Consider the following 16,613-nt stretch of genomic DNA (forward strand, 5'->3'; position numbering starts at 1 on the left):
AGAAATTAAGTATAGAGCTTGGAACCGAACAAGGAATACCTGAATTAACTCAACAACACTCTTATCTCCCCTGTTGTTCGAGGGAACAAGGATCTCAAACTCCATTTTTCGTCCTCGCCCTCTTCTATCTTGCCATCGGAGTTACCACTCTGGCCACTAACACTGCTCCTGGTTCCAAAGGCCACATGCACAGTTCCTCGCGCCTCGTCGGCGGCTATGATCATGCCTTCGACAAACTCGAAATCACGGCAGAAGGCTTCAACAGCATCCTCGGTGATGCTCTGAATAAGGGAGAGACTTTGGATACGCTTTAGGTTATCGGTTGCGTCCATAAGCGCAGATGGGAGGAAGTCGTCGAGCTGTTGGCTGGATGTAATTAAGGATCTTGGTTGGAAAGCCGGGAGACTGGCCAGGTCGGCTAGATGGGGCTTCTCCGTCTTGTCTTCGGTGGTATCTGAGAAGGGCTCTAGGGCCTTTAAAAGCGTCTCTAGGCCAGAGGTCTCGAGGAGGAATTGGTGTTGGGTGCCGAGAAGATCACTGCGTAAGGTTGATAAGGCTGAAGAAATGGGAGGTATGTGTGTAGAGCTGGCGAAGGGGAATGGTGACACAGCTGCGCGGGCTGCAAGGAGAAGATTGGCGCGGTAGATGGACTGCGCTGTGGTGGTCTGTAATTCATCAGATGAGGACCGGGCTAGTGCCAAGAATGGATCAAAGGCGGCTCGGAGGACAGAAGTAAATGGGTTCTCGGTGTTTGCATCTGGAGATGAATCTTCAGGTCCGACAGAAGCCTCATATGTCTTCATGAGTACTTCCAGGCCTTCCAATGCATCTAAAAAGAACTGTGGGGGAGACAGGTCGGCTGGTGGAGTCAGGGCAACATTGTCGCCGGCCAAGGCACTGGTCTGGTCGCGCATCAGAGTTTCAAAGTGGCCAAGAGTGAACTTTTCCAAGCTCTGGATCAGGTCCACCAAGTGCGATTGTACACCGACTAGTTTGGTGAAGGTTGTACGATAGAAAGACAACAGGTTTACCACCTTGTAACAAGTGACAGGGTCCTCGTGGCTCTGAATGACGAGCTCTACTCTCTGCCGCAGTGATCGAGATACTCCAGTGAGATCGCGGTTGACCAAGTCACTGAGTGCCTTTTGGCCATCATAAGCAACTTCCTGGTCCTCGTCGATGCGCGACCAGGGCTCGCTACTCATGCCAGCCTCAATCCCCCGAGCGAGTTCGTCCCCGTCATCAACAAATAGCGCCTCGAGAGCTTCCCGTTCTGAGACGGTTGTAGAGTGTACCCACGCAAGCATGTCACCAATGTATCGAAGTGGGTCATGCGCCGAGAACTCAATCGGTTTGACAGTGTGATCACCGGCACCGGGCCCATTGGCCCCCGAAACAGCGTCAGTCAGTGCATAGTGGAAAGCATCGGATAGTACATAGTCTCGTGCCTCCGCAAAAAAATCCAAGCAGCTGTGGAATAGACTCGGGCGTTCTGCCAGCACCCGTAGAGCGCGGCGAATCGTACTGCTGATGCGAGGGTCCTCTAGGTTCAGGGACCTGAATTCCTTCTGAACCCATCGGTATAGTTTCTGATATGCTGAATTGAGGTTCCGGGTGCTCAATTCCATAACCTCCAGGCCCAGTCGCTGATTCTCGCCGCCGAGCAAGACTTCGCAATCGTGGTGGACTTGCTTGACACGAGCTAGCACGTCAAAGAACCGCTCGTCAACCGGCTCCTCAGCCGAGGTCAGAACCAACAAATCCTCTTCCGGAACCACGAAATGTTTCGAAACGGCTTCCAACAGCTGTTGTTTGGTCTCGGTCTCTTTCTTCTGTGTCATCAGGGCGCTGGCCTCCTCGAGTACCGGCGTGGTATCCTGCTTTGCGAGGTTGATTCGTTTGCGCATTTCGTCACAAGTCTGATTCAGTGCTGACACTACCGATCCGATCCGTCTCAATTGCTGTTATTGTCATTCAGGAATTAGATTTCCGGATCCCCAATCACTAAAGGAGCAACACAAGTCTCACCTCTGCGACCTTCCCAAAGTCCTTGACAATCTCCGCATTGCAATCGACAACTTCCTTTTGCACATCTAGTCGTAGTTGCCGGCGTGTCTCTGCAGTGTTTTGAATGCCCCTCATGCTCAAAGTCTCGAGGGAGTCCCGAATGTCCGAGTCCGCATACGATGCCGACAGAACCGTTGTCAACCGATTGGTGAGGGCGGTCGGGCGCTGCAACGGCGGGGAGAATGGAGACGATACGGTCGGCGTATTGGCGCCATTATTGGCACTGCCACTCGGTGGAAAGTAGCTAGTCATTGTTGTTCGGGCAAGCCAACGGAGGTGTCGGCGAGGGGAAATAAGTTGTAGAGGACAACCTCGCACTTGGCGCATCGACCGCCTTCCCCGTATCTTATCGTCAACACATTGCTCTTGATGTGTTTATGTTCCCCTCCTTGTCTGTCACAATTCATTTCATCTTTGGAATTGCATTGACACTCGATCCCATGGATAGTCCACTCGTTTCACCAGCTAAGGCCCGCCAGGCTGCTATCCAAGCTAAAGATTGGGCGTACGTGAACTCCTGGCTCAATCGACAATACGCGCCCAAACCGGTCCCCAAGTTCGAGCGCAATGAAGATACCCTCCGCGTCCTCCTGACCCTAGCTGCAGCCAACGATGCTGCAGATGAAGAATCCACTCTACAACATTGTGCGCGCGAAGATGCCATTGATGCATACAAAACACGGGAAGAGTTCGAACGCAAAGATCCCCACGAACAACAGAAGAACCAACTTCTTGATGACGTCGAGATGTGTTTGGATGATATAGGGAAACGCGACCTAGAGGACCTCGCTGACTCCGCCGCAGCTCTGGGCAATACCTTAAATCCGACCCCGGGAGATCTGGGGCAGTCGATTGTGGAGCTCACGGTGGAGGAGTTCGAGGCCCAGGAACAAGTTGCCAAAATCGACACATTACATCAGTACCTTCAGCGAGAACTGGCACGGCTACAGACGGAGCTGGACGAATTGAGGACCGATGTGGCGTATGAGACACCTTCTGATACACAAAGCTTGACGTTAGAGTGGACACGCGGCACGAAGACACTTGCGATCAAGGTCGGGGAGTACCAAGATCGCATTGCATCACTAGAAAAGGTCCAGCCCCGGGGACCGACTATTGAGGAGCTGATAGCGGAGGAAGAAAACGTTCTCAGAATGCGGGAGACGGTGAAGGCCCTGCAAGGCCGTGTAAGGGCGTTCTACGATCTTCCCAAGGATACCCCAGGGGCACGGACAAAGTATAAAGAACTAGAGCGTGAGCTTGGACAGCTTAAGCGACAACGAGATTCACTCGTTGAAAGTATAAGCGAGCGGTATTAAAGCCAGCTCTCCTTCTACGTTTGGTCTACATGATGAATGAAGTTCTTTGACTTGAAATGGTTATGGATTCAAAGAGCAGGTCCCCTGGCTAATAAAAAAAGAAAAGCAAACGGTATCGTGAATTCGTGAGTCTTGAGTGCAGGGCAGCCCGAAGTCATAGAATGACCATAATCACGGTCATTCACGTAAGGGAGACCATCTTAGTTCCCGCCGAGGCCGAGAGCACCCTTGACCTTGTCGCCACTGGAGGTATGATTAGAACATCACTCTCGGCTTCCAAGGATAGAGCAACTTACATGGAACCGGTGGCACCACCGTGGCCATGGTTGTCACTGGCACGCTGGGTCTTGTCGAAAGCCTCCTGGCCAACACCCTTGCTATCATCGGTCTGCAAACCACGGGTAGCACGGTCAGTGGTGTCGGTGGCAGTCTCCTTGATCTTGTCCTGGGTGGACTTGGTGGAGTCAGGAGTGAGCTCCTCCTTGGCCTCTATCGAAAGAAGTGGTCAGCAACGATGTCTGGACAACTTCACAGTCAGGTAAAGCAGTGTCACATACTGGTGGTAAAATCCTTGCGAGCGGCGTCAGACATGATGAAGATTGATTGAAATTTGATGGTTGAAAGTAGAAGTAAACTGTGTAGCTTGGTTGAGGTAGAAGACGTTGAAGGAAGAACAGCCAAAGAGGGAAAGAGAGGGGTTTATATAGATTTGTTTGTCCTTACAATCTTATGAAGAGAGCTTACATTAGTTGTTTCTGTTTGCTATCATGATTGACTTGGTTCATTCACAAGAATAGTAGGTCGCAGACGAGTCGGCTGCGTCTGCGACCTTGTGATATCTTTTTGGTAGTCTTTTACAAGTCTTTCTTCTAAAGACATTCTGTCCTCATTGTCAGTTTCATCGATAGACAGCAGGAAAAATCAGAACGAGGTTTAATTTGTGAAATGGACTTTTCTACCTATAACCTGAAATTGGGGGCACTGTGGAGGCAAATCTATTTGGGCCGGGACTTTGGACGAACCATAACCTCTAAATAAGAACAGTTATTCCTCCAATCAGTGTAGTTCCTATAGCCCAGCTGCCGAGCACATTTCAACACAAGCTGTGGCACCCGGTGGTGTTCTCGATTTGCTCGATGTTCTTAGAGATGACATCATACCAAGGCTCAAGACTAGAGTGTCACGTGCGTCACTGTTAGACCGTCTTGAGACTACTAAGCCTAATTGGGAACAAACGGCGACAGGCGGTCAACGAGACCTGACAGAACAATTCACCGCCTTCGTCACCTGCTCGGGCATCAACTGTAATCGTCCATCTCCGCTTTGCTTTCATTTCCCATCCTTTCGTTCTGACTCACTATGTGGATGAGATTCGTCCTCCTTCATGCATTATTGTCTCATTCTCTGTGATTATTTACCCGATCGTTATCTCAGTGACAAGGCTTTGAATTCAACGTTCTTTGATTTGCTACCTTCTAAACCCAACACATGAACCTGTTACACATACGTTCTATCTTGTCTCATCTAGCTGTCAATGACTGTATCGGATTCTTCTATCCCTTCAAATTGGGACTTCACTCTAGTGCATGACCTACTGCGGTCGCCTATTGATGGCTGCACTGCGAGACCTAGTCGTCACAATGAATCTACAATCTCCTCGCTCAATGAACGACAAGCCAAAGATGATCCCCGATACACCACTAATGGCGGTCTCGTGGAACTAATATCTCGGCGGAGTAACCCGAAGCTTGGTGACTTTGGTTGTCTTTGGGAGCTTTTTAACGGGACCCCAGCTCCTGCGAGCGTCACCCCAACCGTAGGGGCCACAAAGACCACCAAGTCTGAGCAGAACAAAGCTCAGTCATCACTTGAAGAACAATTTTCTAGCTCAGTGGAAAGACTCGCCAAAAAGGTCACGTTCTCTGGCCTCTTTGGCATCGAGTCATCTGTTCACGTTTCATCTAATAGCTTTTGTATCATCAATGAGCCAAATCCTCGGGTCCCCGAGGACACTGCCACTGGCTATACCTCCTATTCTTCCCACTTAAAATTGCAAGCGACAGGTATTACTTCTGATTTTGGGGGTCAATCATTTACTATCCTGAAGCGGTCCTCTGCTCAGGGGCCTTCTGGAGCGAGTGCCAATGTGAAATTTGGTATTCCACGAACACCCCCGGAGGTGATTACTAGAACCAGAGTCGGTGGTCCAGGCGATACTCCGACGGCAAAATCAAAATTAAAGTCCCCGTCTCGTGGAAAAGGTTTCCGAAGGAACACGCGCAACTATCCAATTACCTCTGAAGAAAGCGCTGGACTGGACTCGGACACAAGCGTTGTATTTGATCATCCGATTTCTGAGAAATCTGTGGCCATTCAATTGGTCCCATCTCAAGTCGGCACGCCTGATGGGAAGAGTCGCCGTTGCGATACCCCACCGTCATCATTCGAGGATAATGATTGGATTCTGAATGCCGACACCTTACAAGGAATTTCTTCTGGAGGTACTCGTGTGCGGTCTACCCTGCATAAATCTGCTGCTGAGCGAAGAGTCACATTGATGAGCCGACTCCTCGGCCATTTTCCTGACTACGCTCAAGTCGTGTCTCAAATGGGACTGACTTTGGACCGTCGTCCCAGCGAGGGCATTGGCTCACGTCCTATTCATGTCTTTGTTGACTTATCAAACGTGTGTTTTGGTTCCTCTGCCTAATTCCTTCTCCCACTAATTATCTCAGATCATGGTCGGATTTCACGATTTGGTGAAAACCTCGCGAAATATCCCACTTTCAACCCGGATTCGTCGTGTCCATATGTCCTTCGCCAATCTCGCATTGATCATGGAACGCGGCCGCCAGACCGCCAAGAGAGTCTTAGTTGGCTCGGATCGTCTTCCCTCAGTCGATGAAGCTGAGAAACTCGGCTATGAAGCGAGTATTCTTGAACGTGTTCACAAAGTGAAGACCGTCACACCCCGTCGCAATAACAAGTCCTGGAGAAACCATGGTTTCAGCTCGCAGGGTGCATCGAGCGGTCCTGAAACGGTCGCTATCTCTGGAGAGCGATGGGTCGAGCAGGGTGTGGACGAAATTCTACACCTGAAGATCTTGGAGAGCATATTGGATACGGAACACCCGGCGACAATTGTTTTGGCAACAGGGGATGCAGCAGTAGCTGAGTTTTCCGGCGGTTTCATGAAGATGGTCGAGCGCGGGCTGCAGCGTGATTGGAACATTGAGCTTGTCAGCTTTTCGCAGGGCACAAGCTACGCATACCGAAAGAAGGAGTTCCGGACTCGGTGGGGAGACCAGTTCAAGCTGGTTGAGCTGGACCGTTACCTGGAGGAACTTTTTGAGTAAATGGCTCGGCTCCGCTCTCAATGACGGAGATATGCTTTTCCATTTGAATTCTCAATGAAATACGGATAGATTTTTGGACTATCGTGACTCAAAACAGTGTAAGATTCCGACTCCAAAATCGCTGAATATGGTTTGTAGTCGTAAATTGTATATTGAGTCAACACCCCGCCAAACCGCCCAACTGCCAAACGTCATCGGGCGGAAAACACCCGCCCGCACTTCCTCGTGCACGTCTGCTCGTCTACCTGGGAGGATTCTTGATTCTGGAAATACATATTCCCTGTTCATCTGTTCTTTTCCAACGTAATTGTCTTCGTCTCGATTGTTGTCAAGCCAGAAAAAAAGGTCCGGTGAAAAAATCCGCAATTGATCTCGAAGAATTTGGATTTGCTCTTTCACAACCAGCAAAAAAAAACTTTTCAAAAAGGAAGGAGAAAGAAAGAAAAAAACACCTAAATCCTCCGTCTTACAATCAAGACCAACATGTCTCCATTCACAGAGCAAGACTTCTTTGGCGGAGCCATTCGAGGCGTCGTGCCACAAGGTTGGATCGATTCGAGGTTAGTATATATAACTCTCCTATGCATCAATGTCCCACCCAATCCCTTTAATCCATGCCCAATCCCATTTTCGAATATCCCAATCAAACATAGCCCCTAGACTAACACTCCATCCCAGCACCCTCCGCGAGGTCCCGGACCACCAAGAGCTATGGCTCTCACCAACAACCCTCTCCAACCTAATCATCGAAATCAACCAGCGCGTTCCCCAAGCCGAAGCTCTACACACCTTCGCTGCGCTCAACCACCACCAACCCACCGCCGCCCCAGGCAGCGGTAGCGCAGCGTCCGCAACGGCAGAAACAGTCGACCAAGCCGCTGCCCTGTACCACCTGCACGATCTCTGCGACGAAGGCGACACCATGCAGGTAATCAAGTCGCCCACGCGCGTCGAAGTTCAGCTCGCTTCGTCCTCGCCGACCCCGGCTTCCGCTATCAAGGCGTATCGCGGCGTTGTCTCATTCACGACGCCGGTGCGCGGCAGTGGTGGACGTGTCCCTGCCTCTGCTGACGGGTCAGCAGCTGGTGTTGCGGATGCAGGGGTATTGGGTGTGCAAACGAATGCGGTACCTAGTGGCTTGCCGCAGGTTTCGAGGTTGACGTGTCATTTCTTACTTGTTAGGCTGGAGGCACAGGAGACGGATCTGTTGGTCTTCTTCAATGTGCCTCATGAGGAGTTTGATAAGAGTGGGAATCCTAGGGGGTTGTCGCTTGAAGAGGTTGTTGCAGAGGAGACTATCGGAGCTTTAGTTGGGAGATTGGAGATTTGTGATTGGGGTCTCTTTGTTTGAATGTTTTTTTTTTTGGCTCTCTCTTTCGAATAGTAGATATGCTTTGGGATTGGGATTGGGGTTTTGGTTGGGAGGATATGGCTGTCATTGCTAAGGGCTTGGGATTCGGAACTAGTGCCCTTTGCGCAATGGGACGAGTAGATCAAAAGAGAACAATTGACTTGCAAGCATTGTGTCTTGTATTTAGAGGATAACACAGGTGCGTGTTAAATCCAATTCAATCATACGTTGTATTGTGGTATAGTGCTATGTAGTAAGTTTCTTTTAGATCTAGTCATTATGTAGTCAGCGATTCTCACAAATCCATCATTGGCATTTCAGTCCATTCTACTGGATTGTCAGACTCTTCAGAGGTACATCGTTCACACTGACACACGAAACGAAACGATTTTCGAAGATGCTCGCGACGTGAAGTTAGATCCGAATATTGGGTGAGGTCGAAATACGAGATGCAACACTCCTCGCCCGGATAAATGTCACGGGAGGCGGTAAAGACCATCCGTCCCTTGTCGTCGGCTTTATGGATGATCTGGTGATGAATTAGCATCACTTTCATACATTTGTCCACCGGATAAGAGTTCTACTTACATTTGGCAGACATGAATGATTAGCCATTGCCGCGGTGGGGTAAACAGCAGCCGCGAATTGCTCTCCTCGATCGACAGGAGGGTTCGGTACGGGGAAATGGCCTGTTTCTCGTGGGTAAAGACCAAAGGAGTTTGCCTCTTCTTGACAAATGAGATGAAGAACACGATCGGCAGTCATCTCATGCGGAAGAGCAGGACTACTCCTAAGATACTTCTTCACAAGAACAGACCATGATCGGACCTTGTCATGGGGCCAAGTCTCCTCAGAACCACAAAGCGATTCAATACCACTCCATCCAGGCTTCCAATGCCCCGTCGACTCGGCAACACCGACCTCATGCAACTGACAATGTCGCGCAGCAAGCAATCGAACAATCACCCACAGCATGCCAAAGTCATATTCACTCCATTTAGACCGAATAGTCCCCGCATACCGTTTGAGCCAAGCGCATTCAAACCCATGTCGGAGACTGTCAGCGTCGCGACATGTGCTGTCGCACCACGTCACATCTGGGATACAGGCATTCGGACATGGAGTCCGGATGTGGCGGGGTGCTTGCCGGTTACAAGCGGGATTGCTGCAGATGAGATTGTCGTTGTGGGCGGGTTCGTCGACGACGGGGATGATTGCGTAGGGGGAGTCGATGAGGAGACAGGCGCCTTTGGGGATGGGACCGGAAACGCGGAATTGGCGGCCTTTGATCGCGTCGACGCTTTCAATTAGCTGTGGGTGGATCAAATCAGGGGTCTGGGTGATTCCTTTTACTTGAATCCGGTCTGAGGGTTCAGTGGTGATATATACGACTTCGGACATGGTGGGTGCATTGGGGTACTTCTATGTGTGTTTGGAGGGGGCGTATTGTCGGATTCGATGGCAAATTCTTTTGTTGATCCATTATTGCGCACATTTGGGTCTTAGCTTGTGGGTCGTTTGATTCGCCTCCCGGGAATGTAAGGGCAGTGAGGCTATCCAAGCGACTGCTATTGATTGGGGGCCCACACACGAGTATAGATTCTTCGGTTTGATTGGTTAATCTTGATTTTTAGCGGAGTAGTCTAATCGATCCACTTTGGACACTTGGCCAGGGCTAGAGTAGTACGGTATGTTGTAGGAGCTGTACATGTAGCTTCTTTTTTGGAATTTTCCAGTTCTCCAATGGGGCAAACCCCCATTCAGTTGTCCTCTTGCAATCCGAATCAACATATCAGAAAAGTCGATGAAGAGCTCTTCAAGGGGTGGGCAGTTGGATCCCTGCAGAATCCCCACGAGGGCTCAACGCACGCGAAGAATCAGGGCCAATCCCATGTAGACTGGGACCTCCGTAACCTTGAATCTGTAAATTCAATCTGCTTGCATCTATGTTCTGGGGAAGTACATCACAAATAGCAACACCGTTCCCGGTTCGATTTTTTTCAACGAGCGGTGACAAAATGATAGCCGATATAGCTTTTTCAACAGTCTTGCAAGTAGTGTTTATAGATGCATCTAGAAGATGGTAAAGCGTATAAATGGATTCCGACAGCTTGTCTATACACAATTAGGGATTAGGGACATATATCAATCCACCCTGTACAGGGTACCACGTGAAGGAGTCCCTGACTTGAACCATCTTTGTTGTGTAGCAGCTACCTTCAAAAAGCCCTGGTGTATGGAATGGCTTCTATGTCCTCTTAGTCGACTGATGCATCACTAGAAGTATGCGGGGGCCGCCAGTGCATGTATATATTATCGCCATTTCTGGGTTTGAAAGAACAGCAACGTTTCCCATCCCCTCCTGCCTTTCCTGCACACCAAATGAGCAATAGGACTCGCTAGCAACATTTAGATCGAATCATAGGTGGCTGGATCAAGCCAGTGTCATAGTTGCTGTATCGTCGTTTTGAGCATGAGTCTTTCATACCGCAGGTCATCAAGCTTTTGCAACTTACTAATTGATACCAGCAACTTTACAAGGTCCCGTTGCGTAACTGACGGGGAGAACCAGGTCTTGTGATGGAAATTCAACCTGATGATTTTCACCACTGGCTGGATGCACCGACTACATACTTCAGGTGGAAATTCGGTCCCTATGAAATCTTGAGAGCTAAATGCCCGCTGATCGGTTAAAGCCAGTAACATTACGCAGATCATGCCAAGCCTGCATCAAAGGCAAACGGCGATGTGACCAAGGCTGGCCCCGATGCGGCAGGTGTCTTGGCAAAGACATCAACTGTAAATATGTGAATGCACCTTTTCCAGTACAATCTACTCGAAGGTCATCTGCTGGCCGATCTGTGGGCCTGAAGTGCTCAAGTGCCAATGTGGCTCCTACGCCACACATACATGGACCCTTGCAACTGGAAATCGCGAAACAGTATGATCCAAATATCATTCGATTTCTCGTTGCCGGGTTGCGGGATTTGCCCGTTACCTTTGCAGAAAATCGGAAGACGCTTTTCATTCACCCCGATCTTTATTCGAATGGCCTGCCAACCCCTATTCGTGAGATCCACCATTGTTTGTAGACTAAATGTGCAGACTAGGCAAATGGGTCGGGGCTTTACTCTGCTCTCGCTGCTCCGGCAATCCTCGGCGGACCACTGTCGCCGAATAAGCCACGCTGCGACATTCGAAGAACTTCTGGGATGCAGTCAAGCGTTGCTGTAGATCCAATGCATCTTACTTTTTGATGAAGACGGCAATACACAGCCGTATTCAGAGGCGATCAGTGTGATGCTGGCGGGAGTCGCTGGAAAACTATGGCAACAAGCGCCTATTCAACTTCCACGAGCCCTCAGCCCTCGATCTGCTTGGCTTTTTGCGGAGAGTGTTCGGCGGGACGATTATTGTCTGCTTTATGTTGCGCAGTGCTTACTCGTTGAATACGAGGAGCTATTCTGTTCGGACCCCGTTTGTCGACTCTTTGCCGTTCGACTCACGGACGAATTTATGGGATGAGAACTCTGGGATAGCGTGGCACAATGCGCTTTCTGACTCTGAGGGCTCCATGGTTTCATTGCATGAGTGGTCGGAGGGATTGGCTGCTGGTCGTGTTTATGATGGGTCGTGTTTCAGCGAGTTGATACTGGCGGCTTGTAACGGGCAAGCTCTTTCCTCGATTCCGTCTCCGCCTGTGAACTCCTATATTGACAGCTGAGAATAACTGACATCACGTGAATCCCATCTTTATATGCATCGAAAAGTTACAATCTCAAAGCTCCAACTCTACCTCCAAAATTACTTGAACATCCCAGAAAGCATCTCTCCGTCATATCCCGATACAATTCCTGTCTCTTTACCTCGAACCCATTGTAGATGTCCTTTGCAGATCCAACCGGAATCTGATCCTCTCCCGCTGAGATCCGATCCCAAGCCTCATCAACAAATTCTTGCAACGGCATCCTCATCAAATGCCCATCCTTCAAATCAGGTTGATGTTTAGAATCATGAAGCTCAATCTGCACGGCCGGAGGATAAATCTCCAAAACCCGAACATCCCCAGGACCATCCTGCAGCTGAGTGCGGAGGGCAAGGATGAAATGGTGTAGAGCAGCCTTGGAAGCGCCGTAATTCGGGCATCGCATCATAGGCACGAGCGCCATTTGTGACGTAGTGAATGCGATGGCTGTTGCGGTCTTTTGGCTCTGCAAGTGTGGGAGGAATGCCTTGGTTAAGCGGACCGCGGATGTATAGTTCGTGATCAGTTCCTGGTCGAAGATGTCCAGATCGATGGTTTCCGGCTTGGTATAATCGAAGGGTCGTTGGATACCCGAGTTGACGAAGATGCAGTCCAGATCAGGGTTCTCGGAGATAATTTCGGATGCAAATTGTGGGATCTATGTTTTTTTTTTTTTTTTTTTTTTTCTTCGTCGGGCGTGAGTTACCTCTCTCGCTTGACATGGGTGACCTCACCTGTTCGAGCTGCGTGACGTAAAATGCCTTTGCAGAAACCCTGTCGCTACCATGTCGCTGGACTATCTCATTGAGATTCTCCTTTCTGCGGCCGGCGACAATTACCTTTGATCCATCTTGGACGAGTTTGTCAACGAGTGTTTTGCCAATCCCGGAGGTGGCGCCGATGATCAGGACTTGCTTGTATCCAAAAGCCATAATGGTGAATAGGGTTGAGATCATACGAGAGAGAGAGAATTGAATGTTATGGGTTGTTCCAAGCAGATACTCCTGTTTATAGCCTCCCAAATTCGGACTCGTCATCGCATCCAACGTCTTGATACTATGTCAGGCAAGCATTGCGGAGACAAAACCCCAAACGGATCTTGACTCGAGCCAATTGGTCAACGGGATGAGCTTGAGGTCATCAAGGCCATTAATGCCAACCGGTTTCCTGCGCGGAGGTTTAACTAATTGTGGTGACTGTTGTGAAGAGTTGACGTTGATAGGTTCGTTCTATTTCTACTGCATGTTAGAATTCAGGGCGAATGAAGATCACGATTGATTTGACATCTTGTTCCAAGTTGATTGCATGTCTCTATGCAAATCGTCTTGGGCTCTATTTTGGAGGACGAGCAGCCCCTATCGGGATGTTCCCAAACAAATCAATGGACATAGCCAGACATTCATATGGTCATTATATTGCCCTCATTGCCAACCCCACTGGTCAGATTCAAATATTTACAAGCATTACCGGTCCAGTCGAGATCAAGGATCAAGGATCAAGGATCATAATCTCCTTCTCCTCACCTGCAACCATCGACTTGACGACAGACCTCCTCGGTGCCACAGCCCTGGATACCACAGCCCTCGGCACCGGCTTGATCTGCTCGAGGACGCCCCTGCAACGGCCACAGAATTGACGCTTTGGGTCAACACTTTTTGAGTGTCGCCCGACCTTGAAATCACAGTCCTTCCCCTTGCAGGCCCAGATGTATTTATGGTTGATCTCATAGGTATGCTTGGTCGTGACCTCGACCCGGCCCCCGTAGATAGGGTGGCCTTTCAGTGCGTTCACACATCGGTCACCCCAATGCTTGAAACTGGCGCCATGCTGCGCAGTACCCTTGGCCCGGTTCTCAGTAACCATGATATCGAGGAGGTGGCAGTATTCGTGTGTCATGGTGCAGAGGATCTTATCTTCGCTGTCCAAGACTTTCTCGGAGAGCTCAATGGTGGCGAGGTAGCGTCGTTTCCCGGGTTCTTCTACGCCGGCTTCTCCTCGAAGGATTCTTTCTGAACGTACGGTTGCTCGACCGGCGGTATTTCTGAAATTCTTTGTCCAGATGATCTTGATGCCGCCAGTTTCCTCGGTCATGCGAGTAATCTGGCTATCGAAGGCATGGTCAAGATGCTGGAGGAACTCTTCGGCAAAGCTGATCTTCCTTTGATTAAATTCGGCCAGTTGGGCCCGCATCTCGCGTTTCCGCGCCGCCTCCGCCTTCTTCTTGGCCTTTAAGGTGGTGGGAATAGCCATGCCGGACGAACTCTCAACCGATGTGACAGAGCGGTTGAGAGAAAAGTGAGATTTTGCACGCGACGGTGTGACTGGTGGTAGGGTATTGTGGCTTGGGTATAATTGTGATGGTAGTTCATTCTCTGATTCTGATCTGTGAGAGAAGTTGTTAGTACGGGTGATTGCCGTAGGGCAAGAAGTGCATCTGAATGCCCAGTGTAGAACTTACCTGGACTGCTCTGGCTCGGTTTGCAGTGTAGGCTCATTGTCGCTGTCTAGGCCAAGATCCTCAAGGTGTTGGATGAGGTCGTTGGTATTTTGGAGGCCGAAGTGAAGAAGATAGCTTGGTTCAACCTGTGGCTTGGGTATCTTTGCCTTGTGAACAGAAGAAGTTAATCTTAAACTGGTTGGAAGGTTTGGTGTGCAGTCTTCGGGTGCAGGGATGACTGCCTTTGATCTTTTCACTGACAGATCCAGCTCTGTCTTCACAGATTCCATTGAGGGCTCCTCATCTGCAGTAGTGTTTGATTCGGCTTCTGCTATTGGTCTTCTTCCACGCATGAGTCTTTTTCTTGGCGACCTGACCGGTGACGGAGCTGGGCTGGGTTCGTCTTCTGTGTCGGGTGTCTCGGGATCTGATGTCTCAAAGAAGCTAAGCTCGTCATTGTCACTGACAATGAACCCATCTAGTAGTGAGTCAGAGCTATCTTCTTCTTCTTCTTCTTCTTCTTCTTCTTCTTCTTCTTCTTCTTCTTCTTCTTCTTCTTCTTCTTCTTCTTCTTCTTCAGCCGCTGGCTGTGTCGCGGCTGTATAATCCATCCTGCTTCTGGTAGGAGGCTGTTGGGCAGTTGGCCTTGTTGGGGTTAAGTCCAGAGTTTGATATCCATCCGTGACATATTCTGGTATGTCGTTTTCCTTGTCAAAATCTTCGGTCTCCCTTCGGATGGCTGGACGTGGTCTCCGCTTTGCTGGTAGAAGTAACGAGTTCACACGTGCAAGTCCCAGTGTTCTTTGTTTGTTCAGCTTTCCGGTAGGCCTGTGCTGTCCATATTCACTTTCCGATGTGGAATCGTTGTCTGGTAATATGTCAAATGATCCACTTGAGCTATTGGCCTGCCGTCGCGACTGGCTTGGCGGCCTGGTTGGCAAATTGTACTTGGCTGTATTTCTGGCATTGAGACATGGCTCTCTGGACAGTGGATTGTTGTGGGATGTCCCTATGGTGCGTGCGACCGTCTCTTTGAGAGGTGTGCTTTTGACCAGCGGGTTGGCTGTGTTGACCCTTGCCATAGTCGTGATGTTGTTAGGGCAATTTACAATCCCGTAATGTTTAAGCGTATAAGCGCTGGAGGTAATGATGACAATCCCTCTTAATTTGATGAAACACTGTGTTTGTGCTGACCAGGTCGGTGCTGGAGACCCCGGAGATTTTCCTTGTTCTGCTGTTCAGCTGTCAACGAATCCGTTGGCACGGCAACGTGAGCAACCCGTCGACCACTCCATGTGCCAGGTCAATCACGCATCCTCTAGGCTATGGTTGTGAAAGATTCACCATTGGTATGATGAGCTAGCATTGAATATGGGAATGCAAACATTTTCAAAAGCTGCCCCGCTCATGTACCTCCCGACGAGGTCCAGGTCAGAAACATTCGGGGATTACAATCTGCGGGAGTGCGGTAGGCCCTACTGTGTAGCATTTAGTGCATCGGTTCATTAATAGATCTTACCAGCAACGAAACCGTCCTGCAAGCCTGTGGACTCGATTTCGGACTTGTTCGGGTAAGATTATGAAGATCCCCCGTTGCCTCTGATAATCAATGTATATCTCCCGCAGTTGAAGTACCAGAGTCTTGACTAGGGGGTGTATCTCGCGAAGACGATTTGCGATAAGTATGTTAAGTTGGTACTCCACTGAGGCATGGAGAAAGGAGGTTCACAATGTACAGCAATAGGGGGGTCTCGTAGGCAATTGTGTGCTATCAGCGAGAGCTGAGGAGTGTGTAGTGGGTTAAGGATCTTTATATTAACCTCTTCCTAAGGCCTTTCAGTAGCGGTAAAAATGGCCGGCATTCTGGACAATTATATATTTCTTGAAGAGGGACACCTCGGCTCATCGGCATCGACACTGAGAGTAAGGCAAGTTGGCTCAGTCGAGAGTTTCGAAGCGTCCCTTTTGTTGTGAGGCCTTCGCTAAGCCCCACCGACGGAAGTTGAAGGATATATATATGTCGTCTTTACTCCGCACAAGGGGCAGCATATAGGGTATGTCAGTATAGAGCTGGCTATGTGAAATGGCAGTAACTGCGATTGCGTGTCTGACCCAGTGGTCTTCAACTGACGCAGATGATACGTTTATGTGTTGTACCGATTCAAATGCTCTGTACATCGGTAGGGTTGTAGATGTATGATGTAGAAATCGGGAGGAAATCATATAGTGCGGCAACCCTTTTCAACCCGAGATTCTCATCACCACCCAGACCTTTTCAGTGCGCTAGATACGGATACCACCATGACCTCAAAAATAGGGGTTGTGATTGGGTTCGACT

General features: G+C 49.6%; 8 protein-coding genes across 8 annotated transcripts; 3 read left to right on the forward strand and 5 right to left on the reverse strand.

Annotated features, from left to right (window-relative positions):
- Positions 1-44: 44 nt before the first annotated feature.
- Pdw03_0909 (Golgi transport complex subunit Cog6, putative) lies at positions 45-2,319 on the reverse strand (the record flags this gene model as incomplete). Its single annotated transcript, XM_014679152.1, has 2 exons — positions 45-1,961; positions 2,029-2,319. 2 exons carry the CDS (start codon positions 2,317-2,319, stop codon positions 45-47), a joined length of 2,208 nt encoding a protein of 735 aa, XP_014534638.1.
- Positions 2,320-2,507: 188 nt separating this feature from the next.
- Pdw03_0910 (HAUS augmin-like complex subunit 1) lies at positions 2,508-3,386 on the forward strand (the record flags this gene model as incomplete). Its single annotated transcript, XM_014679153.1, has 1 exon — positions 2,508-3,386. The coding sequence occupies one exon, from the start codon at positions 2,508-2,510 to the stop codon at positions 3,384-3,386; it is 879 nt and encodes a 292-aa protein (XP_014534639.1).
- A 200-nt stretch (positions 3,387-3,586) lies between these two features.
- On the reverse strand, positions 3,587-3,977 carry Pdw03_0911 (Chaperone/heat shock protein Hsp12, putative; the record flags this gene model as incomplete). The annotated part of the gene is made up of 3 exons (XM_014679154.1): positions 3,587-3,629; positions 3,683-3,875; positions 3,944-3,977. 3 exons carry the CDS (start codon positions 3,975-3,977, stop codon positions 3,587-3,589), a joined length of 270 nt encoding a protein of 89 aa, XP_014534640.1.
- Positions 3,978-4,920: 943 nt separating this feature from the next.
- On the forward strand, positions 4,921-6,742 carry Pdw03_0912 (NIF3 (NGG1p interacting factor 3) family protein; the record flags this gene model as incomplete). The annotated part of the gene is made up of 2 exons (XM_014679155.1): positions 4,921-6,072; positions 6,122-6,742. 2 exons carry the CDS (start codon positions 4,921-4,923, stop codon positions 6,740-6,742), a joined length of 1,773 nt encoding a protein of 590 aa, XP_014534641.1.
- Positions 6,743-7,225: 483 nt separating this feature from the next.
- Positions 7,226-7,975, forward strand: Pdw03_0913 (Ran-interacting Mog1 protein; the record flags this gene model as incomplete). Its single annotated transcript, XM_066099752.1, has 3 exons — positions 7,226-7,302; positions 7,421-7,868; positions 7,925-7,975. 3 exons carry the CDS (start codon positions 7,226-7,228, stop codon positions 7,973-7,975), a joined length of 576 nt encoding a protein of 191 aa, XP_065957479.1.
- Positions 7,976-8,388: 413 nt separating this feature from the next.
- On the reverse strand, positions 8,389-9,494 carry Pdw03_0914 (SET domain; the record flags this gene model as incomplete). Its single annotated transcript, XM_014679157.2, has 2 exons — positions 8,389-8,622; positions 8,682-9,494. 2 exons carry the CDS (start codon positions 9,492-9,494, stop codon positions 8,389-8,391), a joined length of 1,047 nt encoding a protein of 348 aa, XP_014534643.2.
- Positions 9,495-11,714: 2,220 nt separating this feature from the next.
- On the reverse strand, positions 11,715-12,770 carry Pdw03_0915 (Short-chain dehydrogenase/oxidoreductase, putative; the record flags this gene model as incomplete). Its single annotated transcript, XM_066099753.1, has 3 exons — positions 11,715-11,801; positions 11,960-12,496; positions 12,573-12,770. 3 exons carry the CDS (start codon positions 12,768-12,770, stop codon positions 11,715-11,717), a joined length of 822 nt encoding a protein of 273 aa, XP_065957480.1.
- A 556-nt stretch (positions 12,771-13,326) lies between these two features.
- Positions 13,327-15,357, reverse strand: Pdw03_0916 (HMG box-containing protein C19G7.04; the record flags this gene model as incomplete). The annotated part of the gene is made up of 2 exons (XM_014679161.2): positions 13,327-14,221; positions 14,297-15,357. 2 exons carry the CDS (start codon positions 15,355-15,357, stop codon positions 13,327-13,329), a joined length of 1,956 nt encoding a protein of 651 aa, XP_014534647.2.
- Positions 15,358-16,613: the final 1,256 nt, after the last annotated feature.

This window comes from Penicillium digitatum, chromosome 4, assembly GCF_016767815.1.
Source record: "Penicillium digitatum chromosome 4, complete sequence".
In the NCBI taxonomy this organism is placed as follows: Eukaryota; Fungi; Ascomycota; class Eurotiomycetes; order Eurotiales; family Aspergillaceae; genus Penicillium; species Penicillium digitatum.